Raw genomic sequence first — 27,235 nt, forward strand, 5'->3', positions numbered from 1 at the left:
CATAATGAGTATCATCCAATATCCAGAAAGTTAACTTTTGTGATATCTAGATATTCCATTTATGTGATTTTTCATCTACATATTTAAAGCAGAAAGTTAAACTGAAGTTTGTATGCTATACTATTAAGTTTAATCACATTGTATATTTGCCTTAATGTTTGTCACTTAATTACTTGCTTCATAACTGTGGCGTATGGTTGTCGTGTACCATATTTTCTTATTTTTTTGCAATTGTTTTTTTTTTTAATTACTTTAACTATCATCATCATTACAGACATTTTTTAATTTAGCTTATAATATCTATCTTACCAGTTTTTTGTTTTTTAAAATATCCATTCATGGGTGAAATAGTATGCTACTTTCTTGATAAATAGCCTATAGCTGGAAAATTGTTTGTCTAAAAATGTCCAAGTAAAGGCATGTACAATGAGGATTTTATTATTTATTAATAGTGAATATTTTAAAAATTATTTTGTGTTTCACAAGATTTTGAAGTTGAGTTAAGAAAAAACAATAGTCTGAAAAATTACTTTCCTTATTTTTTTGAAGAAAAATTTCAGTAATACAGTAAAAATTCATTTAGTATCAGAAAATGTAAGGGAATAGACCAAGGGTTTTATGGACTGTTAGATGTGTGTCATTTGTAGAGCAATGATTGTTAAAACCAGTGATTCCTAATTGGTTCTATTATACCCTTTTGCGGTTGCCAGAAGGGATTGATAGATACAAGATGCATTGAAGAGATATATCTGCAGTAGATTTATTTAAAAACCATATGCTAATAACTTAGATATATAAATAACTTAGGTAATTTATAGTTCCTTAAAACAGCTTTACAATAAAATCAACTTCAGTTATTTTGCATTTCAGACACACCAGAGATGATTGTCTGTAACTCTTGAGAAAATTGTACAAATGTTTTCAATCACTTAGCGTCTGTAGGATTTGTTACCCCAATAATTATACTTATTGATTTACAATATTTCATCTAATTTTTTTATTACTTTTCATAAGGAGTACAGTACTGAAATATTTTCATTTGGATGAGGTATTATCAGTAAATGTTTGGGAGCCATTGATCTAGTTTTACCTTTCACAATATTTGCCTATCCAAGATTGAAAATGCAAGAACATTTTCCTGTATAAGTGGAGTTGATAACCCCATTTTCTAAAAATGTTCATTAGATCAATTTGATCCATGATGAAAATAAAATTATGGTAGTTAAAAAGTAGATTCTCTATGATTAATCCTGAAGGATTATTTCCAGTCTCTTGTTAAGAAGGAATTTAAAGTTGGCATCGTTATACGTTGTAAATTATTATTCACAATAATTTCCAATTAAGAAAAACTTGTAAATATGTTTTTAGTTAGTTTCAATTATTACTACTGATTGTATTCGTATCTATTCTGGTCTTAAAATACATTGTGCTCAACTTTACTTATATTTTTTGTTGCAGTTCAATTTTGTGGGCCGAATATTAGGGCCTCGTGGGATGACAGCCAAACAGTTAGAACAAGAAACTGGCTGCAAAATAATGGTGCGTGGCAAAGGCTCTATGAGGGATAAGAAAAAGGTATTTGATTTTCAGCAAGTAAAATTTTTTATTGCATTCAGTAGTAATTTGTGTTCTGCTGGCTTTTTTTTATTTTTTATTTTAATTGAAGTTTATATAACTTTCTTTTTATTAAAAATCTTTAAATAAATAAGTAATCTGCATAAAAAAAATAAATTTATGAAACTAAAACTTGTAAAAAATAAATAATGTTTTATTTATTTGAAGTATCAATATTAAAATGTGTTGTTTATTATATGTTTAAATATAATCCTTGAAATGTAAAAAATAAACAAATGTTTTTATTATAAATTTAATAATTTTGTTGTGCTCTTGTGTGACTATTTGCATGAAGTGCATTAAGTGGTGGTAAATTAGTTACATGGTAAGGTGACAAGAGAAGTGCACTGGTGGTAGGATATCTTGGTCTAATTTTGAATCTAATGGAGTGTGTTGGTATGGGAAGAGTTTCTATTCTTAGTTGATAAGAAACCAATCAGTAAGCAGTTGATTTGAACAGTCTTAAGTGGCAGTAAATACTGACGATAATCTCCATCATGATGGTTTAATTTATTTATATGTTTATTTGGGTCATCTATATTACTGAAACTATTTGAAATTAATTTTTATTTTGTTTTCTATCTCATATTTATATGTGCTCAGAATTTGAGTTCAGATTAATATCAAAAGTTCTACATGTAATGATGATTATTTTAAAACAATATTGAAAAGATTGGGGTAATACATTTTTTAAGGCTAAAAAATTAGATCTTAATCTCTGGGAAATAAGGAAAGACTGCTGGTCTTTTTAAGATTGGTGGAAAACAGAGAATAAACTTTTCAGCTTCAAAAATTGTTTCTATATATATATATATGGTTTTTTATTCACCTTTTTAGAGATTCATACAAAAATCATGGTGGGGCCTACACTGGATGATAAATACCAGTAATTTGGATGTTATAGAATGGACAATAAAGGAATTAATTCTAACTCAAAATAAATGAAACTACAATGGACATGATTGTCTTGTTTCTAATGGAGTAATTAACTACATTGTATTTTAGTAACTGGTTGTCATTTTGGATCTATTAACTGTTTCCCAAAATGTCTTTCCAAAATGTCATTAATCTCTTCCATGGGACTTATTTTACAGTAAAATATTTATAATTTGAGTATCCCAGATAGGTTTTTTTTTTACAAAACTTGCAATATATAAAAGTTTTATATTTTGTTGGTTAGTTTAATTAATAGTACATTTGTTTTGGTTTTTTGTTTACAAATTAACAAAACATTTTAATTAAAAAACTTCTTTTTAACTAATCATGAAATTGAAGTGGTATGCAACTCATAAATTTACATTAGTGGATCTTGATTTTTTATTGAATATGATCAATATTTACTCTAAATTCTCTTTACTGATTTTCACCTATACCTTTGTTTCTCATTTTGCAACAATTAAATTAATAAATTTATACATTTATGTATGTGTGAATACATACCACTCACAAAAGTGTTATTATGGTTTGTATCCTTATACACATTAGTAACACTGAAAGAACATTTACAAATCAGACATCAATCTGCAAATTAAAAACTGTGTATATTGTTGAGTTTGTTAGAAAGACGATACATATGTTACATAATATTCGTTTTGTAGTATACAAATTTATTCATACAAATAAACTATTAAAATAAATTACCATTTAAAAATCTATTTATTTTTCCTGTAGAAAGAAAGATCTCTTCAAAAATTTATTGAAAAACTAAATTTTCTCATTTTGGAGAAGTAATGCTGCGTAAGAAAGGTATGTACATTAAAAAAAAAAAAATGTACAACTTTAATGTTACTAGGTTGAATTGTTATATTTAACAGTCAAATGGTAAATTCACAGTAATAATTAGATTTCTGTTCCAATTGTACATTTAATTAACAGTTTGGACTTAAACAAGATTATTTTACATTTGTGGTGTTTTTCTGATAGAGTATTTTTTGTGTTTATTAGCTATTAAGCAAAAATAATGTTAAAAATTTCTAATAACTTTATCTCACATTTTATTGCTTCAAGGACAATGACTGAGTTTTATCCAGTAAGTATTTTCATAATCTTTAATGTCCTGTTATTATATTGAATTATTTAGATATTAACAAATGCATAGTATTTTTCTATATTAATATATTAGTTTTTTCTGTCTGTGCATTTTTCTATGTACTTATATTGTTATTGGTATTAACGGATCCAGTATTTTATAGAGGACTGCATCCAGGCCAGACTTGGAAGCCCGGTCTCAATTTTTCATGAAGTTACATCAATTATATTTTTAAAAATGTGATTTGCAATTATTGTATTTGAAAACATCAATAAACCAGATATCCAGATTTTAGAGATATGCTGTCTAATTTACTATCATAAATTCTGATTTTTCTAACGATAATGTCAGTTGTTCAAAAGATGTCAACATTAAGAAAGTACATTCTGAGAGTAACAAGTACACCTTAAAAAAAAGTTTCCTTTGTTACTGAAAATTTAAACATTCAGCAAGAACTTTATTAAGAATGGTGTGCATTAGCTGTATTCATCACTACAATAATGCATATTTTTATCTTGTCAGTTTTTAACTAAAATTTTGTACTTTTTTAAAATGATTAAATTTTATTTAGCGACTTGGTTTTAATCTTTAATTTTAATTGTGTAGTGATCATATTTTACCGTGATTCATTAAAGATTAAGAAAAAAGAGAACAATTAGTTCCTTATTAATTATTTACTTTTGTTAATTTAGAAGAATGTTTAGTTAATTATTTCATCTATTACTAAAGGATTGAAACATAATTTAATATCTGAAGATGAAAATATTGCTGTATATGATTGGGAGTAAAAAATGCAAAGTAATATTTTTAAGGCAGCAAAAAATGGTTAAAAGTATTATTAGAAACAGGCAAAGTTGTATCAGTAATGATTTTGAATTTTGTTTAATATTTATTTTAAATATTTAATGGTTGTGCTTTTTAATATTTATCTGTATTGGAATAGGAGTGTCTCAACTTTTAGCTTAAACTAACTAAGTGTGCAAGTTAAGTGTATGTCCCTTGTGTTCATTTTATTAACATGGCTGCTAAGAGTGAATAATGATCTACACTATGAAGTAATAAAAAAATTACCAATTACAATTTTTAAAGAAAACTCATTTAAAAAAAAATTGGTTTTGTAGTGTTCAGCCTGAATTTATATAATTAATCCATAACATTATTACATTTTCATGTGATGGCTCCTAATTTGCTCTTGAATATAAAATTTGTTTTATAGGATCTCAGAAATTAGGTTTAAATGTGTTATGTTCAGTATGTGTAATAATAGATTTTATTCCAGTACTGTTTTGTTTTGTCGTTACATAAATACATTTTTTAAAATTAGTTTATGTTTAATTATACTTATTGAGAAATTTTATAAAGTAAGTCTGAGAGTTCAAAATTAAATAAAGTATGACATTTCTTGAGTAAGAAAGGTAGAGAATACTGATAATATAAGTAACATTTCAGTTTGTATTAAAATTTTTAACACACTTCCATCGTTGCACAAGCTTCTTTATGCCCTCAGAAAAAAAATATTTTGGTTGAGGAAGAAGTCATGCATGCACTGTTTCCTTCAGTTCATGATCAGAAGTGATGAATTGACACCTTCTTAATGTATCTTTTAGTGGATCAAACTGATGATAGTCTGAAGAAGTGAGATGAGAGCTATATGTAGGTTGAGCCAATAGCTCAACTTCATTTTCTGGAAGATTTCAGCTGTCTGGCAATCTAAGAATGGACATTGTCGTGTAGCAAAACAAAATCTTTTTTTGACAGTTTTTTCCTGTGTTTACTTTGAACTGTAGGATTCTGCTTTCCATTAAGCATTAAGTACTGTTTATTGAAACAAGTACTGTTTATTGTTGAGCCTTGAACATGTTTCAGAACTATTGTAACTGGAATCTGATAATCTGACTCCAAAAAAACAGTGAAAATCAATTTTCCTGATTTGAACTTCTGTTGACTTTTGAACATTACCTACTATACCTACCTACTACTACCTACTATACGATTGTGGATTTTCCATTGTATACATTGCCATTTATTCTCTGGGTTGAATTGGTTTACCATTGTTTTGTTACCAGTGATGATTCAATCCCAGAAGGGTCATTTTCATTATAGCGAGAAAACATTTTTTGACAGATGTTTAAGCGCATTTGTTTTTGCAGAAGTGCGGGTTTTTTTGGGACCTATCATGCATAATCAATTAATGTTAAATTTATTGTGGATGATTTTGTTGGCATGACTAATTTGTAAACTATTTACCACTTCATTGATATTTAATCATCTGTCTTTCAGAACATGATACATAAATGCCCAGCATTATTTTCAGTTGTAATTATAAATGGATGTCCGGCTCTTTCTTCTTGATTAACACCTGTCCAACCATTTTTTAATTTATCAATCCACTCATAGGCACTCAGTTGTGATAAAACACAGCCCCCATTTTGTGCTAGAAGTTATCAGTTGATTTTATTCTCTGATACATCTTCAGATCACAAAAAATGGATCACTGAATGATTTTCTTCTTTGGTGTAAACAGAAAGTGGAGCAGCCATCGTTAATATTATGATGAATATGACAATAGAAGTGAGTTATAAACTTGAAATTTACGCAGAAGTATTAAGTTAAAAATAATGTTTTTTACACACACACACACACACACACACACACACACACACACACACACACACACACACACACACACCATCATCATCATCATCTGGGTGTGAAAATAGTAGTGTTGCTAACAGAAAGACGTGCAAATACATTGAGCATAATTATTAATTCATCCTTGCACATTGAGAGCAATATTTTCAAGAACCATTAAAAGGTGTAAGTTCTGGATCTTTGATGGAACTGTTTATTTTAAAATTTAACTCTTAATAAATTCTATGTAAATGTTGAAAATGTTCTTAATTTGTTATTGTTACTTTCATTTTTATTATTTTTTTTCATGGTTTTTTTTAGGAGGAGCTAAATAGAGGAAAACCTAATTGGGAACATTTGAGTGAGGAATTACATGTATTGATATCTGTTGAAGACACAGAAAACAGAGCCAAATTGAAATTACAGCGAGCTGTTGAGGAAGTCAAAAAGCTGCTTGTGCCTGTATGATTAATTTTAAGATGATTTTGTTTTGAGTTAATATTAAACAGTTTGTATTATTATTTTAAGCTAATACTGTGCTCTTTTGTGTGCCTCTGTACTTGTATAATTAAGACTTATATACAAGTCACAAGTTTTGAAACCGGTAGGAGATCGGGTGATCAGCTTACTAAATTGTTTATTTGCTTTGCATTTTCTATGTATTTATTTAAATTGAAATTACTGTATGTTACTTTATTGTACATTTTATTTATTTATTACACAATTAATGAAATTAAAAGATTGTAAAACTTTTTCCAATAGTATATAGCCTGCAGCTGAGCTGTAGTCCCATAATCATTAAAAACCAGTCTGAATCAAGCTCAAACCAAGTACTAAATGATTCTATAACCATGTGTTTGGTAATATACTATGTGTTCAGTCTTTTAATATTTATCTCATGTTCATAAAATGTTTTTGATCTTTGAATAGTAGATCAAAAAAATTTCTATATAGAATTTTTTCTCTTTATTTATATTAAAAACAAACTTTATGTATACATTCATTCTCATACATGTCAACAAATTTTAGGATGAAGCAACTATCTGAGGAGAAAAAATAATATTCACCAATGACATTCTTATGATAGAAACCATAAATGAATTTGAAGATGTTATGAATGGCATGCATTTTTTATTACAAGAGAGATTAATTTTGAAAGCATGTAAGAGTAAAATAAAGGTGACGGAAAAGAGAATAAGAGGAATCATATATACAAGGGTCCTTCAAATATAAACTGGAATTTTGCTGCACAGATTGAAGAGGAGCAATGGATGTGATGGGTGCTGTGGGTAGTTAGTTACATTTTTGTGGAGGGGTGCAACTGGCCAACCATACTCCTAGTTCTTGTTTCCACGTCAGTAGCAGAATGTCTGAGCAGAAGGTAACATTGTTTGTTGTACAACAAATTATAATTTGAATTATTGCCAATGAAGTTGTAAAATCCTCTGAAATTTTGATTCGACTCCAGACACAATTTTGAAGTGTTTGATTGTACCAAAAAATTTCAAAGTGGTCATGGTGCATTGGAGAACAAAGTCATGAACGTCGTTTGCGTACCAGCATCAATGTTAACAACATTCAGACAGTTCATGATCTTGTGGGTGGTGACTGACATATAACCGTCACTGAAATTGCATCAGAGGTGGACATAAGTGCTGGAAGTGTGCATGCAGTGTTGTCAGACACTCTTGGATGCAGCAAAGTGTCGGGCGAGGTGATTTCCGCATTTTACTGAGGCACAAAAAAATGTCCAGAAAAACATCTGTTGGCAGTTTCTAAATTGCTTTCAGGAAGGAGAGTCTTTTTGGACTGTATTGGAATCTGAAACCAAACGTGGGTCCATCGCTACACCCTGGAAAGCAAGAGAACAGATATGGAGTGGAGGAAAAGTTGGGAGGGAGCACTGATCAAGGGCAAGAAATGCCTATCAGTTGGAAAAGTTCTGGTAGATCTGTTTTGAGACTCAAAAGGTCCAAAGGCTGTCGACTGACTTCCTCATGAACAAAGGACGCTAAATGTGGCGTATTACTGCCAGTTGTTGGATGACACAGGACTGCTTATTGCAACAAATAATGCCAACAACTGATTTACAACGCCCTCTTTCTCCACAACAATGCACAGCTGCATACAGCCTTTAAAAGAAACCTTTAAAATGTAGTGTTATAGGCGGATGTTGAAAATCTGGTGATGATCCAATAGCTTGGAAGAATAATTGTAATGAATTATTGAGTCTGTTATTAAATTTCAAGTGTGTTAAATTAGCTGGGAAAAAATTAATACATATTTACTGATTTCTGATAAACTCTTTCTTGATATAATTGTTTGTTTTAAATCTTTCATTGAGGAGAAATGCACGTTGACTTTCTATTGAGTTTGTTATTTTCCTAATGAATTAAATTTTTTAATTGATTTATGTAAAAAAAAGTAAATTTATGTAAAAGTTAAAGAATTCAAGTTTGTTATAAAAAAAATAAATTACTTGCTACAAAAATTACTGTACGTCTGTTGTTCAAAAAATAGGTTTTGAGTGTAAATTAAAAATTTTTCTAACAAAATATTTTGTCAATCTCTTTGGGAAAATGATAGCATTTTTGCCTTTCATCTGAAGATTCTGGATTTAAGACCCAGTTAAGCATGGAATTTCTCATACTCTATAATATTAATTAGCAATTGTTATTGGGAATTAAAATATTGTGTATAAATAATAAAAGTAGTTCATAATACCTGATCTTTTTTTGTTATTATATAAGTAATTGTATTAATTGGAAGCATAAATGTCTGAAACAGCGCCTCATGTTTTAAATATAAATGTTTGTTTTGTTTTGCAGCAGGCAGATGGAGAGGATGAGTTGAAAAAGAGGCAGTTGATGGAACTTGCAATTATTAATGGAACATATCGTGATTCAAATGCTAAAGCTCTTGCAGCTGCAGGTATTTTAATAAATATATTTTATCTTTTTTCTCTAGAAGCATCACTGAAATAATTTAAAAAATATCTTAGAACTAAAAAATCTTGCCCCAAAATATAATTCTACAATTATGAGTAACTCTAACCAAGTTTTATGAAGTAAGATATTCTTCATTGGTAGAATGCATTTTAAATTAAACATATTTTATTTATCTTTTGAATGTTTTAATTTTGTGTTTAAGAATTGTTATTTAAACAGACACTGGAATGCATTTGTTCAAGCTCTCAGAAAGGTCCTTGACCTAGTAAAGATCCTTCGTTTGCAAGTTGAATACCTTTGTACAGCTTGAATAATTGATTTGATTCATTTGATTAAAATTTCTTCCCTTCAAAATTTATTAAGAGGGCAGAATAGATAGTACTCTAGTACTCATGGTGTTAAATTTGGGCTAATTGGAGAATGGTGTACATCTCGCAACTTGTGTAGCATTTCCGTAGTTGACGAATATGAAGGAAAATGTTACCCTGGAGTAAAGCTCAAGACTCTTGAGTGATTCTCTTTGTGGAATGAATTGCCAGTTTCAACATTATTTACATTTTCTTATTTAACTCATTGTAATGAGCATGCAGTTTTTCTGATTGTTATAGCCATTCTTGTCAAAAATAATTATAGTTTGAAAAAATTACCAATAACTGGAGAACTATTTATTTAAAAATGTCCGTGTCTGGTGAGGAAAGTGAAAATAAAACTTTAATTATTAACTTTTTTATTGGGTACATTCTTATAATCTTTATTTTCATTCAAGCTATGATAGTTAAAAAGGGCACTTTTCTTTGAGTTTGTTGTTTGAAAATTCTAGAAATGAAATTGCTCTAATAGAAAAGTGACTGCATTATAAAACAAACTCATCCTTGAATTGTTACTGTTACAAAGTAAGTAAATAAGCTTCAAACTGATTTGCAAAGGAATAAGACAGCTAAATATTGGCTGTTTTCTTTTCACATGAACATGAAAGTCCACAAAATGCTAACAAATTTGTATTTTAATGAATAACTTTTAAATCCTGCCTAAGTTAACTATCCCATTGTGTACAACAAATATCTGAGCTTGCTGAACTAGAAATAAAACGTTTCTTTTTCAGGCAATACTGTTTTGAAATACTTAAATCTCATTTTTTTAAATCAGCCATACCCTCTAGTTTTAACCACTTTTGAGTACATGTATTTTTACTAGTCTTATTCCTTACCCAGTTTTAAGAATTATGACTTAAGAAATAAATGTTTGTACATTTATTGTAAAACTTGTTCTATATTTTGAAATTTTGTTATTTAAGGCTGTATCACACTGTGTTAACTATGTGTGTAATATATTGATGTGTTCTATTTATAAATAATGTTGAATTGTATGTACCATTTAAATTAAAAATTAGACTTGCAGTTAAAAAAAAAATTATATTTTAAAAAAATGTTTTTCTACAACCTCTGTAATTGTACAGAATGGTAGAATGAGGGTCATTCAAATATAAACTGGAATTTTGCTGTGCGGACTAAGAAAGAGCGAAGAGTGGGACTAAGGAAGAGTGAATGTTGTGGGGTACTGTGGGTGGTCATTTGTGTGTGTGTGTGTGTGTGTGTGTGTGTGTGTGTGTGTGTGTGTGTGTGTGTGTGAGTGAGTGAGTGAGTGTGTGTGTGTGTGTGTGTGTGTGTGTGTGTGTGTGTGTGTGTGTGTGTGTGTGTGTGTGTGTGTGTGTGTGTGTGTGTGGAGAGGAGCGGGTGCTCCTCTCATCCATATCCTTAGTGGGTGGATGTTGTCACTTTTCCACATCAGTAACAGAATGTCTGAACAGGAGGTACCATCTTCTTGTTGTGCAAACAATTATAATTCGATTCTTGCCAATAGAGGTGTCAAATCCTCTGAAATTTTGACTCAACTCTAGGCACAATTTAAAGTGTTTGATTGGGCCAAAAAATTTTTAAGCGGCTATAGTGCATTGGTGAATGAAAGACACAAACATGGTCATCATTGATGTCCAGCCATTTATGATAACAACATTCTAACTGTTCGTGACCTTATGGAAGGTGACTGTCACATAACCGCTGCTGAAATTACAGCAGAGGTTGGTATAAGTATTGGAAGTGTGCATATAATGTTTTCAGACACAGACACTTTGGATACAGTAAAGTGTGAATGAGGTGGATTGTTCCATGTCTTCTCACTGAGGTATAAAGAATCGTCCAGAAAGATATCTGTCATTGACTTCTGAATTGCTTTGAGGAAGAGGACCGTATTGTGATCTGCAACAAAACATCTATCCACCACTACACCCTAGAAAGCAAAAGAACAAGTAAGGAGTGTAGGAAAAGTGGAGAAGAGGCAACGATCAAGGCCAAGAAACGCTTTTCAGCTGGAAAGGTTCTGGCAACTGTGTTTTAGGATTCAAAAGGTTGATTGTTTTCCTGTGTAAATGAAGAATGTAAATTTGGCATACTACTGCCAATTGTTGGATGATGTCAGAGCTGCTTATTAATCAAACAAATGAGACTACAACCAATTCACAACATCCTCCACAACAAAATATAGCAGCATACAAGAGTTCAAACTCACGATTAACTTGCTGAAATTCATTGGACACTTTTTGAACTTCTACCATATGGTCTAGGACTTGTCACCATGTGATTTCCACATGCTTGGTTTGCTGAAAAAAAGTTTATGAGGGGAAGATTCAAGGACAATAATGCAGTATAGTAGTATGTGCACTTTTGGTTGTTGGGGGCAGCCATTATGGTTTTTTTTATAAGGGAGCAGGAAGCTATCTACCTATCTGACGGAGAAAATGTATTTCTGTTTAAGGAAACTGTGTAGAAAACTAAGGTAATTTATTTGTAATTTTATTTAATATCAATAAAGCTAAGTAGCCAAAGTCTGGTTTTTATTTGACTGATCCTTTTATCTTGATATACTTTTAAAAGTAAAACAGGTATTTAATTAATCATTATGTATACAAATTTACATAAAGGGCAAATAATTTTTCTGATTAAATTATTATTATTCATTATTGTGAATTTTAGCAACTTTCATGAATTAAAATCATTTGACAAGTTTTTAAAAGTGTGTGATGCATGTAATTATAAAGATTAACTCTGCATTTGATTTTCTTAAGAGATACTATTCTTACATGTGAAGTTAATCACACAAATTGTAAAGGGAAATAAATTCTGTAACAGCTTGCATAACAAATGCAATTATAATTCAAGTGTTGCCTCTACTTCATTCTTTCTTTTGAAAAATGATATGACACAGATGGGTCTATTTGGTTGAGGTATGAAATATGGGTCATGCAACAGGATTGTAGATTACAGTTGCCAGGATCATCTTTGTATGGTAGATGCTGTATGAGGTGTTTATATATCTTGGTAGTGGCAAAATTAAATTTGGTGAACAAAGCAAAGTCTTCTGTTCGTACTTTAATTGGATTCTAGTTTATGAGTACTTTCCACTTTTCATTTCCATTCTTTTTTATGTTTACTGCTGGAGGATAATTACAATACCATATTTCAATTTTACTGAATGCGAAAATGGATGTGTTTAAGCAAACTCATTCAAAGATTTATCATTTACAACAAATCATTGGTGCTTATTTCTATGTGTAATCTATCTATGAAATTTATAGAAAATCTCCAATAGAATTTTAATTACTAAGATAAAACTTAGTTACGTATATATAATGAGTTATTTAAACTATTGCAAGACCATAACAGAAGAAATGTCAGTGTTATTATTTTTATATTTGTCTTGTTATAATTGGGCTAGTGAAAGAGAACACTTGCGTTTAAGCTATTATCATTTTGTAACGTTTATTTATTTATGAAATCATAGTACTTAGTAATCATAATAATAATAAATTTAGAAATGGTACACTGTTCCATTTCTAAAGTTGTTTAAACAATTTGAAGTGTATTTATAGTATTAGGAGAATGCAGAGTAACATGATATACATTCCTTTTTTTATTTATTTCATTTCTGAGCTTTATAATAGGTAGAATTACTAAAAAAAACCTGTTTTTGTGTTGTAATTAGACATAGAGGTATAACTTTTTTTAATAGATCCACATTTGCTGAAATAATTCCTAAAATTGGATGACGGCAAATATAAAACCCGTATTATGAGATTAGCGTTTTTCAAAACCTATATGTAATATGTATTTTATTGAATTATTTTGTCAATGTTACAAAGGTAACACTTTTTATATGATTATGTATAAATGAAGGATGTAAAACCTTATTTTCCTGAAAACGTAAATGACACGTTTCATGCTGTTTAAATGAGTTCAAAATGAAATGTAAAATCAGAAAAGGCTTTGAATTGTTTAAATCATGATTTCATTGTAACAGTTAAAAAATCATTTTAGCGCAACATAAGGTGTCTTCATTAGCTAAGCTACATCATCATATTAATTTATTGGGTATCTAAGCTTTTATTTTTTCAACAAAACATTTTTTATCTTATCGGTTCAGGAAGTTGAGTTTTTGAGTTTATTTTTCTCATTAGGCATTTTATTTGCCAGGAATAAAATCTGGCAGAGATTAATAATAATAAAATTAGATTTTAAATATAATGTAATTTATATTACATTATATTATGAAATATCATAGACATTCTTTAAATGTCTATGATCTTTGGGTAATACCTTGATACACCAGGAATTAAACCTTTCATGTCAGCTGTTATCTTGGCAATTAATCACAAATTAAACCCAAATACAGGAAATTTAATTTAAAAAAATAAACCAAAAAAATATTAAATAATTATTAACCAAAAAATATAGAAACTTTTGTATGAAATTTGAGGGGGTTTTCCTACCTATAGAAAAGTATAAGGTATACAACTTTGATTTCATAAATTATATATTTTATAAGGGTGGCATACAATAAATTGACACATTTATAAAGTCGATCATAAATAAATGTTTTTTACCTAGTATTTCATATTATGCATGTGTAATCCCTGTTTCTTGGAAATACCAGTAAACATCGCCTAGTCTTTGTATTCACTTCTGGTTCTGCAACACATCAGTTATTGTTGAGCTATGGCTGATCACGGAAATTTGTCTAATTCACAGCTTGCTAAAGTTGTACTTCTTTATGCTGAATCAAAACATGTGTCAGGGACTAAGCGACAGTTTTGAGCTAATTTTAACATTCTATGGACTCCAGCAAGAATACTGTTTATACCATAAATTTGAGGAAGATGGTAGCATAGAAGAAAAGAAATGACCCAAATCAGCTCTGTTCATTCTCCAGAAAATATATAAGCACTTAAAGTTGCCATGCAATGTAGTCCAGGAAAGTCTACATGGTGAGCTTTACCAGAAATGGAAATATTTTGTCATACAGTACAAAAATGTTACAATGAACTCAAGCTAATTTCCATATAAATTGAATGTCCTGCATAAATTAACACAATTTAACAAGCAAAAAAGATTTGTATTTGCACAGTGGTTGGATGGGGAAGATCTGTTTAATTCTTGATTTTCAGACGAGGCCTATTTTCATATTGATTGGATTGTTAAAAAACAAAATGTCTGCTTTTGGACAACAGTAGCACAAGTCATGTATGAAAAAACAATATTGGTCTAAAGTAACCATTTGGGCAGCTCTATCCAATCGGATTGATAGAGTCAGTGTTATTTTGATGATATAGTTAATTCTCAATGCTATTTGGTTATGTTAAGGAATGATTTCCTACCCAAACTGCTTGCAACTGAATTGCCTATAGATACTCAGTGGTTTATGCAAGATTGTGATAACCCCTCATACCACTAATGTTGTATTGGATTTTTTAAATTCAGGTTTTTGTAATCATGTAATTTTAAACTGCTATCCAGTTGCCACAATGGAGGTTTCTTTTAGACCGGATTTAAATGCTTATGACTTTTTTTATGGTGATATTTAAAAGAGAGACTTTTCCTGTTAAGACCTGCAAATGTTATGGAAATGCATGCAAGGGTAGTTCAGTTCTGTAAAGAGGACTTGTGTTATCAGATACAATGTTATCTGTTGCATAAATAGTGGTTATCAGAAATGTACACTTGAAATAAGAGAAATGTAAGGTATCAGTAATACACACTAGAGGTTGTAACAGCAGCTATATTGAAAATGTCACTCAGTAAAAGAACTTTCCATAAACACTGCATTTGAATATGTAATGTAATCATATTAAATTTTAAAATAAATATATAATCCAAAATTCATTTGTGTCAGCTTATTGTGCGCAACTTTGTATAATGCAAAATGGCTAAAAAAAATAATAGTTTTCTGTATTTTAGACAGTATAAAGTACTGTACTTTCTCAGGTCTAATGCCCATTACTTGTAGTAGATAACGGCAGTCAAATATGATCACAAAAAATTTGGTTCTTATCATCTGTCATTTGGATTATTCAAATTATCATTTATTCCACCCTTTACTCAAATAATTGAGCCAAGTCATATGATGATATGTATTATGAGTATCAGGAGAGCTGTTTTTCATAGACAGCTTCAAACTATTTTTTTTGTACAAATTATGTTACAAACATCATGTTACCTTCTATTCTGTAACATAAAGTACATCATTTAGCTGTCTATTATCTTTACTTGTTTTATACAGCCCATTTTAAGTTTAGAATTTTTGGAATGCAGTTGAGTGTTAGACATATGGCAGAATAAACGAATGTCCAAAGAAAGCTAACTATTGAGTGGCAATAGCAGAGTTAACCTTAACCATTTGTGTAACTGTACAAGTACAGAATTCATTATTATTGCACATCTTTAATTTTAATGCACTGGTTGATATCTTGCTCAATGGTATGAAAATAACAGTATCTATATTTTAATTGGTATTTTATTGAATCATTGAGTAAAGAAGTTTATGGCCATCTTTGCATAAACTTAATTTTAAAAAATCTCTTGATCAGTTAATTTTTCTTTGCATTAAATTCATAATGCTATCTTGAATTATTTTCTATTTAGGTTTATTGCAGAATTTCTCAGGTACATTATAGAAGTTACTGCTGATGCTATTAGATTTAATTTTTATTAGATTTTATTAGATTTAATTAGAAAATGTTGTCTTTTGCAGCTTTTTCACTATGTTAGAGAGTATTTATTCTGATCTTTCATACAACATTTAATTCATTTTATATTATTACAAAATAGCTAAACACTACTGAGCAAAAGTTATTTTTTGCCATCAACCTAAACTACCTGATCACAAGGAGCTATACCAACATAAAATGAAGGTTTCCCATCTGGGCATTTCTAGTGCAGGAAATTATCTTATCAAACATTTTGATCGAACCTAATTTATATGTACTGTCTACTTTATAAAGTGGCTGATAAAAGCTAGTATAAAGAAATGATTAGCATTTCGTTTGCATTTACTGTTCATTTTATAAACTGTTACATATACCTCATAAATTATTATACTTACTGTTAACTCTTATTCTAAATTATAGCATGCGATGAAGAATGGCGAAGGATGGCTTTAACTGCAGCAGCAGAGACGCAGCGTTTAATGTCACCAAGTATTCCAGGACTTGCTACACCATTGAGGACTCCAGCAGCTACTCCGTTAGGTGCACCACTGATACTTTCACCTAGGATCCCAGTACCAACAACAGCAGCGTCCATTTTGAATGGATCTGCACCACCAGGCCCACTTCTTTCTCCTGCTGATGCACATGGCCTCATCTACACTCCTTATGCTGGTTACACAGACTACGCTGCACTAGCTGGTTCTCCTCTTCTTACAGAGTATGCAGCAGCTGACCATTCGGGTGGGTTTTTTGTTCGGTGACCTTGTAATTTTTTTTTTATCTTAGCATATGATTTGCATGATTAAGTATAAAAATACTATTTAAATATATTTATGCTTCACATTCGTATTTATGTATTTTGTTGTGAAGTATTTGCTATTTAAATTCTAAGAGGTATATAAGAATCTGTTGAAGCTTTTTTCAGTATTTTATTCTATGCTTATTTTAAATGTTACATAAATTATTTTTTTTTTTTGCATTTAATTATCTCTAGTCAGTGATTATATTTTGTAGCATAGAAATTATGATACGTATAATAATACTATGACATTAGTATAATTTTTATATTTTCTTAGGTTTTTTTTATTTATATATATATATATTTTAATATTAGATCAAACAGTTATTGGTAAACATCTTGTATAACTTTTAAGCTATCATTTTATTTTCATTGCCTTATCTATATATGTATATAATTTTAAAAACACCTTTAAGTTTTCATGATTTTTTTTTTTTTAGTACACAAGTGTCAATATTGAACTAAGTCTTCTGTAATTTTTTTTAATTTATACAATGTTTGTCATAAATTTGTGTTATTAATATCCATGAATTAGTTCCAAAATTTATTGTTTGTTACTGAATGAATTAAATGCATAGTAAAAAAATATTTTGTTTTTTTTTAAATGAGTTATTTAAAATATGCTCAAGGAAGGAATAAAATTCATCAGTAATTTATCATGAATTATTGTATTATCTGTATTTGTAAACTGTTACAGATTTCTAGAAAATAAAATTGGTTAGAATTAGTCAGACTTCTTTGAATATTCTTAATTTGTTTAAATACTTTTTTATATTTTAACTGGGAAAACTGGTAAAGTAATTCTTCCATTCAAGAATTACTCAGTTTCCTGTATTGTTCTTTACACATAGTCTAGAATGATGTAAATTCAAATAACTATGTAAAGTTTTTCCTTATTAAAAATGTAGAATTTTAGCTACAGTTACTAAATATACAAAATAGTAACTGTTCTTACAAACGGTCATAAGATTACTTTAGTTCTTCTATATTAACTTTTTAAAATTTTGTGTGAATATTTGTGTAATTAGTGAAAACTTAAGGTGTTTGGTCTGATGGTGTTTTGGTTTTGGTACTGTACGGTTGGGTTGCTAATTCCAGAGCAGCGGTGGCTCGCAGTTGGGGTGTGACCCACTGGTTACAAAACCACAGCCATAATCCACGCCATTGGCCAGATCAACGCTAGAGGAGACCTCCCGGCATTCAGCATTTTATCTTCTGATGTTTCTATCCGAAAAATCCATCAGCACCAACTCTACCACAAAGTAATGTGAAAAGATACTCAACAAACCTAAGTTAAGAATAAAAGTGCACATATTTATGAAGTGTAGACATGTAGTAAATAAGTAAATTCACTGACAATTTGCATATATTCTTTTGTATGACAAATGAAAAATTATTCCATTTTAATTATGGAAATGAAAGATATTTACAGTAAGTTCTGAACCTAACAAAAACTAGTTTTTAGAGTTCTTGGAGTTTATATATAACTAAATATAAAGCATTAGATGTTTCTATATCGGTATATCAGTGAAGTGTTGTTATTCATTGGTTTATTTAACAATCTCTTTTGTTGTCAAGAGAATATTTATTTTTTTTTAATATATTCTTTTTTAAATACTAATATGAAATTGAAATATATTTTCCTAGTTTTTATCATAGTACTTTGAAAGAGTTGGTTTATCGCTGGTGGATATGTAATTAGCATATATATATATATATATATATATATATATATAGTTATTTAGATTTTTTTATATTACACACAAACATATATATATATATATATATATATATATGTGTGTGTATATGTGTGTCTGTGTGAGATGTAAGGTTGTTTTAAAGTATTACATTTAAAGATAATTTTTCTATGAGCGTTTTAGTTTAGCATATATATATATTTATAATAATAAATATGATAAATTTATATGTATTTTATATTTTGTACAATGAATGTACAGTATTTAGATTTTTAATTTATATTCATTATTATGCTTATTTAGTTGTGTGTGTGTGTGGGTATATATATATATATATATATATATATATATATATATATATATATATACACACACACAGTGTGTATGGTGGGTGATTGGATATTTATATATAGAAGATGTGTATTGTTGACTGCTAGTGTATGATTTTTAGCATTCTGTGTAAAGCAAATTATTAGTATTTAAAATATTTGTCATATACTTATATGCCAATTGCATGGGTAGTGTGAATGTATTTTATCAGATGCTTTATGTTTTATTTCAGTTACTGGATAGGTTGCTTTAATTTCAAATATCAGGCGTGCCATGTTTTACTATCTTGTGAAGTCTTACTTTATAGAGCTCAGCTTTTTTCTTTAATTTTTTAAAGGTCTGAATCTTACTTCATTATATCCTATTAACCAGTTTTTCTGTTAAATTTTATAGCCTTTTTTTTTTAAATCTCTGAACATAATTTCAGTAGTTATTTTTCTTAGTATGCTTTTGTCTTCATAATTATCTGAAGCTTATGAGACTGAACGGGAGTTAACTGAATTTTTAGAAATCCCTCGCTTCATAGTTTTAAATATCTGACACTAACAGTTAAAATGCTCAGTCGAGGGGACCAATGACTTATTTGTCAAAATTAAATTAATCCTTATTCTATGGTATTAGCTCCCATATTTTCAGAGTAATGTTTAAAATATATTTAACCTCTGATTTAACAGAATTAGTTTTTTTAAACACTTAGCTACTGTGTGATTGAGAATTTTGAATTTTTATATTATATAATAGTATTATAAACTTTTTCCATACATATTTATAATTATTATTTTAAAAAGTGTTGGGATCCATTTTAAATGGAGTATTTCAATGTATAAATAATTGTACAAAAGTGATATTATATAGGTATCAAATTTTTATTGTTAATATTATTATTTATTATTAGGACAGATGGTGTGCCTATAAATTCAAGCGGGTATTTTTAGAATCAGATTTTTATATTAGGATTGTATTGTTTGTGCAAAGCTCTTTTCTTTTTAGTACCTGTCACCTAAAAATTCAGCTGTATAACAATTGCTTCAGATTTCTTTATTAATTAGGTTTTTAATACACGAACAGCTGAAGAAAATATTAGGTTTATAAATATCCAGTTATAAATTAGCTTTTTTGTGATCTGTTTTTAGTTTTATTTCATTTAAAGGCATTCTTTAATTAGTTACTAATCTAAAGAGAATACTGTTATGTGAAACTTTTAAGATCACAAAATTTTTTAATTAGTTATTTATTGTAGTGCTGCTGTTCTATTTATCTGAATTCTCTATATGAATTAAAAAACTTTCTGTTTAAAGCAGTTAAGATATATATTTTTTAATGCTTTCATTTGATAACACAAAAATAAATAAACAAATCATGCATGGTTTGCTTGATAGGTACATATGAAGAAACATTTATGTATTTGCAATCTTCCTTTTTTACAAGAAGAAATTAATTTTTACTTAATAATTGCTTTTTTTATTTATTTTTTAAATGAATATTACAATATACTGGTTCCTGAATTTTTTGATTAAGAGGTTTTAAATCATAAACTTATTTATTGGAAAATTCTGGTTGTTTATTTATCTGTTATAATGTCTGAATGACATATTAAATGCTAATATGATAAACTTATACTTCTACACATATTTTTCAAGTTTTATTCCAGTATTCTCTTATATAAGGATTCTGTATGTTAAGTACATAATCTAATTTGTTAACTTAATGTTTTAAAAAGAGCTTTGTTTAAACACTTACATGTATATTCATAATCATCTTTATATTTTTGAATGATGATTTCAAGTGCATTTGTGTTAGGATGTAGTAAGTTGAGATTTGATAGCAATTGAGTAGAAATATGTAGGTAACGATTTCTTAAATGGCTACTTAGAAGTTTTATACTGTTTAAAAACAAATAAAAATTTGAACTTCACTGTATTATTTATGTGTTTTAAATAAAGTTCCTGTTACTATATTTTTTTTTACATTTTAGAACATTTTATTTCTTATTCCTATAAAAAAAAATTTCATGAAATATTTATTTTTGTGAGTAGAATAGTTTCTTAACGTAATTTTTTATGGTTTTGTACATTTCTAATAAAAGAAAGGAAAAAGGAAAACAACTAAAAAGTTTGCTTATTTTATTTGTAACATTAAGTATTGAATGAGATAATTACTCATGACTTCACTTTCGAAAATAATCCTTCATAATATAAATAAAATTAAATTGTTAATAAAAACATCTTTTAATTCTACTTTATCAAATTGTTCACTTTCTTCATAATTGTTGCTTTTGATGTACATATCACTGCCTAATTTGGCCAAAAATGCTGGATAGGTAGTAAATGTTAGTGTCTATATGAACCTTTGATCCATTTCTGGAAGAAGAGTGTGTGGAAATTCACTCTCTTGATTCAATTACTGAGTGTAGATATTCTCTTAAATTGAAAATTAACTTTGATTTGAGGCAAGTATGGGATTTTTAAAATAAACATATTGAATTAAGTAAATTAAATATATATACAGAAAATGTAAGTACACAATGAATATCAGTTTGTTTAAGCCATACGCCATAAGATTTCTTAATTTATTATAACTAATTTCTCATTCCATGAATTAATTCCACCATAATAAGTGTACTAGTTTAAATGAAACAATATTTCACACTTGGAAGGTAATACATAACAGGAAAGTGAATGGTTCACTGCAGATGTACTTCTGGAATTATCTATAACAATAGAAGGATAGAAATCTAAAGACATCAGCCATTCCTTTTATTACAGCTAAGTTGAGATATTATGGTAAAGGCAAGATTTCACTTTTTACCATACTACATTTCTGTTCACTTATAAAGTAATCAAGGTTTTATTCATAGTAGTAAAAGCTTAAATTCTAATATTTCCAGTTTAAGATCTTGTTTCTAACCATTAACCCTTCACCAACCACAACATAAGCCATATTTTACTTGGAGCCAAACTTTTTATATATATCATTTGATATCTTTTAAACATTGTAAAATTGTAGACTTTTTTTTAAATTGATACCTTATACTTTAACCGAAATAAATACACCATTAATGTTGATTACAAATACAAAAAAACCATGAAGAAAAAAAATAATTTAATCATAAAATTACTATGATATTAATACCTTTAATTCTTATTTCTTTATGAAACTTGATTGTGATTAGGAATTCAAAAAATTGTGAATAACACGTTTCATATTAAAATAAAAACAACTACATTGATGAAAAGTATTCTTACAGTGGTATTAAAATTTAACTCTTAAACATAATATTTTATAAACTGTGCATAAGAAATATATTGTAGTAAAAATTTTAACAGTTCATAATATTGGTGCATGCACATAAATACTTGGAAAAAAAATAATTTTTAAAACATTGGGCCGTGGAAAAAATATGCTTGTATACATTATAGATTGCAAAAGGTTTAATAAAGAGCAATAATATAAAACTGGAGACATTTAATATTGTGTTTAGTTTCCATTATTTTTAATAAAGATTAATAATAATAATTAAGAATAAATAAATTTATTTATTCAAATTGTAATCTTGTTAGCCATGTGATATTATTAGCTATAATTTACACATATCCCTTATCACTAAGTTCATAAGCTGCTTATTTGAGAATTTCATTCTTCTGACGTTTGAAAAATATGGGTATATGATAATTAAAATATCAAAAAAACCCTTTTGAGGACAATAAGCAACATCAAATAATTTGGTCTTTAAAGTGATTAAAAATTTAACAAATCATATTTGGAGTAAAGAAACCTTTATTTCTAAAATCTTCAAAATGAATTAATACTGTCTTCACTGAAGTTGTTTGTTGCATTAACAGGTAAATAATATGCTACCAGCAATTCCACCAAGAAAGGTAGTGATAATTAGCTCATAAAGACCTTTGTGAGAAAAAGTTTCATTAATTTGAAAGTTAATAGTTTTCAATAATTTAAAAATGTTTGAAATCCTTTACATATTATGTGTAAAAATATATCATTCTTATGTCAATTCAAAAGTAGGTTCTTCTCTTGAAGTTGTCTGTATATTTTGTTATTTAATAATTTGCTTAAAAAGTGTATAATTGGCAGAAAAGTAACAGTTTTACTATTTTACTTTATAATTGTTATGCAGCTTTAAGACAGCTTTACTATAATATGAAATTTGATTTTATAGTTCTGTAAGAGAGAGTTAGTTACGTATGATTTTAAAAAAAAAAATATTTAAATCTTTTTCTGTTTAATTACAGATTAAATGGTTATGAATTGATAAATAATAAGTAATGTTTATCAATTAAAAAAAATTCTGTATTAATACTTAATGAAAAGTGTAACGAATCAGTAAATTTTTTAGTGCATTTTATTGTTTAGTATAGTTATAAACTTACTTAATTTTGATTACCTTACAAATGTTCCGTTTTATTATTACACCACTCTGAAAATTTGGTATTAATTGTGGATAGAATAGTCATTAACTATTTCTTTGATTTTTTCTGCATTTTAAACTATTTTCATATGGTTCTTTTTCAATGTCTTATTCACCAAAGAAAGTCTTGTCCATGAATAAAATGTTGATGTGTGATTTTAAGAAATTTTTTATCAATTTATTTTAATATAATAATATAATTTATTAATTGTGATTATAAGCAGTTACGCATTTTCATCATTTCAACATAATTTTCTTTATTGATAAGCAATTTTTTTCGTGTTTTATTCAAGTTACATTTTTATTTGCTGTTTATCCAACACTGTTTATAGATATTTATATTATTTAAATTAGTAAAATTTCTTGCAATGCAAATGTTTATATTAACATTCATTTGTTAACATAAGTAGTATGTTTCTATAACTTTTAAAGAAGTAGTCAAGTTTAATTATGTTGTTGATTATTTGTTGAATTTGCACACATGTTTATCAGAATGTCTTAGACACTCAAATATAATTTCTATTAATTGATAGTCGGTTGATCTTCTACTGCAATGTGGTATCTTTCAAAATTAATTTTGTTTCTCTGTTTTTCCCTAAAGGCTATTTGTATTATGTACAATCTAAAAGCAACTCATTTTACTCTGTAAGATAGGTACTCTGTTTTTTTTTTTTTTTACTCATTATGACAGATTCAGATTAAAATACTTTTCTTCCTTCTTTTTTATTATATATTTTAACTTTTAAGTTTCTTAACTCTGATTTCAGTTGTGAAGTAATTATTAAATTTATTTAATTTTATAAAAGTACTTCAGTCTATTTATCTTTCTGTTATTGAAAATATTTTTGTTTCAATAGAATTAGAATTTTTTTTTTGTTATGACCTTTTCTTTGAAATGGTGACGTGCAGTGCAATTCTTTCATATCTCAACTGTACTACTATCATATGAGTATTAATTTGTTAAGATTTTATAAAATTGATTTGGTATAAAATAGCATACACTGTATAAAATGATTACACTTGAGAAATGCTAGTTGGTTCATGAAGAAATGATTTTTTCACATTCAGGGTATTTTAACGAATTAAATTATCATGCAGACTTTAATTTGATCATGGTACATGTTTACTAATAATTATTTTACCATGGTTTTTCATTTATTTCTTTTATTTTTTTCTAAAATAAAGATGCATATACTTTTACTTTCAGTAATAAATGATTAATTTTTTGGAGAATTTAATTCTGGCACACCCATTTATTAATGAATATAGCAAGGACTACTTTTAGGCCAGTTTTACCTAATTGGTGGTGTAAAATATATCTGTAATGCTTGTGCATCGCTTAAATTATTATGTATTTTGTGTCTTAAAGTTGAAGAATTATTACAACAGGTAGTAAATGAATATCTCTTCATGGAGCAACATTATTGTGCATACCACAAGTTGTGTTATTTGGAACATAGACACTTAGCCACACTCTGAAGTGTTACAATAAATCTATAGCATTGTAGTGCAGATTGTTAATTTAGTAGTATATTTACAGTTATTATTATTATTAGTAGTAGTAGTACTGTAGTTTTAAGCTATTTTTGTTATACAGAATAATAATTATTTTTATTAGTTATATTTGAATTATTTATTTATTTATTTTTTGTCTGCAGAGTTAGCATCACTTCAGTGTTCTGAAGCGAATTACAATTTATTATGCTTTTTAGTCATTATAATTTATTATGAACCTGTTACCAGTGTAATGCTTTACAGTTTAGTTTACTTACAAGAACTGGAAGTTTAATCAAAAGACATGTTTGAATTATCTGCACAGCAGGTGCTGCAGCTGCGGCTGCTGTTGCTAAGCAACGGAGACATTTGAGTCAAATTCGAGATCATCCATATCAAAGAGCAGGGGCACTGTCATGAATAAATACTCAATCAGGGTCTCAATGACCTTTTAAAGGTTAGTTTTTGTTGTTTAATTTTTACCACTGATTACTCTTGGGAATTAATTAAATCTTAAACAGACTTCTTATAATTTTTCTAAAACTCTAAATTTTTGTTTCAACTTCAGAAATTTTCAATTTGAAGTCTAGTTGTTTAAGTTTACATTCAGAAATGATTAATTCAGGACATTGAAAGGTTTACTAGTACTGTCGTCTATTTTTGTTGATTATTAAAGCATTTAATATTTTTGTGAGGAAAGAAGGATTTGCTGCATATTTTTATTAAATATTTTTCCTTTTTCTTCCATTAAAAAAAATTGTTGCTAGTCTATGTTTATTTGTATTATTTATATTTTTTCATCACCCTTATTTCATCCGTCCATTTATTTTAGTATTTAGTTATAAGGAATTTATGATATTGTTCAACATGTCAACTTTCTACTGGTATGGTTAGCACAGGCTGGTTTTAATAACATTTATAAATGTTGCACATCAATATTTATTTTATCTCCTCCAGTGTTGTGGACTTTTTAGTCAACAAAGCCTTTTGGATTATTCCATCAGTTTTATGTACATTTAGTGACATATGAGATAGTTTGTGTGAATAAAGAGAAATCCTATAGAGCTTTTAATTTACTGCTGTATAGATAGGCTAAAAAATATTGATGTATAACATTTTTAATAAGTCGTTAAGATAATTATGGTTTCTTGTCTTTTTTTTTAAATTTCAGCCTCTTGATTTCTCATTTTTTTTAAAAAGTCAAAATGTTTTGAATCGCCTTGGAAGTATAGTTTTGGATTATTTTTAAATATCTTAATACTCATTTGCATTTAGATTTGTTGTAATATTATAGGTTTTTGTATGTTTTGTGATCTTAGATTAAAATATAAATTTATCAATAGTTAAGTCCTTTTTTCCTCTGAAAGAAAGGTACTCATTCAGCAAAGTATATTTTAAACATAATTGACCTGTTCTATATGTTGTTTATTTTGTATTTGTTTTTTATACTGTATTATAAAATCAGATTCGGTGAAAAATTTTGTGCTGTTATGAGATGTATTTGTATGTATATATTATTTTATTGTTTTGTGCATAAATAAAACACAAAAAAATTGTTGCACAATAAAGTGAAATTTATATCAATTTATTGTTTTATTTTATTTCTTCGTGTTTCCAGTCTTGCCTGATTTAGTCCTTATCAAACTTTTGTTCACATTTACAATCATTGTCATTATAAGTAGTATTTTTCATCATAAAAATTCCTAAATTTTAACAACTAAATTTAACAAAATGTGATTAATTATAATATGTTAAGTCATTATTTTCCTTCAAAAAAAAAAAAAAAGGTTATTTTCTTAAGGCTCATACTTTGACTTCAGTAATACATATAGCTGAGCTAAAAAGCACTTTGTTACCGTATTCAGCTGTTATTGTAATTTTATTAAAATGAAGTTTTTATTTTAATTTTTGTACGAAAATACATCTTCAACAATTTAATTTATACTAATCATATCCACAGAAATCACATTTTTAATTTGTATACTCATTTTTTTTGTACTTAAATTTTCTTCATAATTTTTTATCTTCACTTTCTGATTAATCTTGTTTGTATAAAGCACATGTTTTTGGATTTTTCATTACTTATCCTTAATCTTCTTCAAATTGTATTTTTTATTTTATTCATATACATCCATTCACAGTGATTTTTATTAAAAATATAAATAAACAAAATTCAGTAAAAATTATCTGCATAAAAGTTCAGTGATATATGTACAATACATTCCTGTTGT

At 27.9% G+C, this 27,235-nt stretch overlaps 1 protein-coding gene across 8 annotated transcripts in view; it reads left to right on the top strand.

The window, feature by feature from the left end:
- The window catches only part of how (protein held out wings), a 296,068-nt gene that overhangs the window by 249,664 nt on the left and 19,169 nt on the right, over positions 1-27,235 (top strand). For 2 of the 8 annotated variants that reach the window (XM_075374772.1, XM_075374764.1), the window contains exons 3-7: positions 1,459-1,575; positions 6,596-6,736; positions 9,103-9,205; positions 16,679-16,999; positions 25,330-25,461. In XM_075374772.1, the coding sequence (XP_075230887.1) occupies positions 1,459-1,575; positions 6,596-6,736; positions 9,103-9,205; positions 16,679-16,999; positions 25,330-25,424 (777 nt within the window). In that variant the 3' untranslated portion in view covers positions 25,425-25,461. Of the gene's footprint in view, positions 1-1,458; positions 1,576-6,595; positions 6,737-9,102; positions 9,206-16,678; positions 17,035-18,155; positions 18,769-25,329; positions 26,589-27,235 lie in introns of those variants that run through there. The other 6 variants (XM_075374800.1, XM_075374756.1, XM_075374789.1 and 3 more) reach the window with 6 other exon arrangements.

This window comes from Lycorma delicatula, chromosome 1 (genome assembly GCF_047948215.1).
Source record: "Lycorma delicatula isolate Av1 chromosome 1, ASM4794821v1, whole genome shotgun sequence".
In the NCBI taxonomy this organism is placed as follows: Eukaryota; Metazoa; Arthropoda; class Insecta; order Hemiptera; family Fulgoridae; genus Lycorma; species Lycorma delicatula.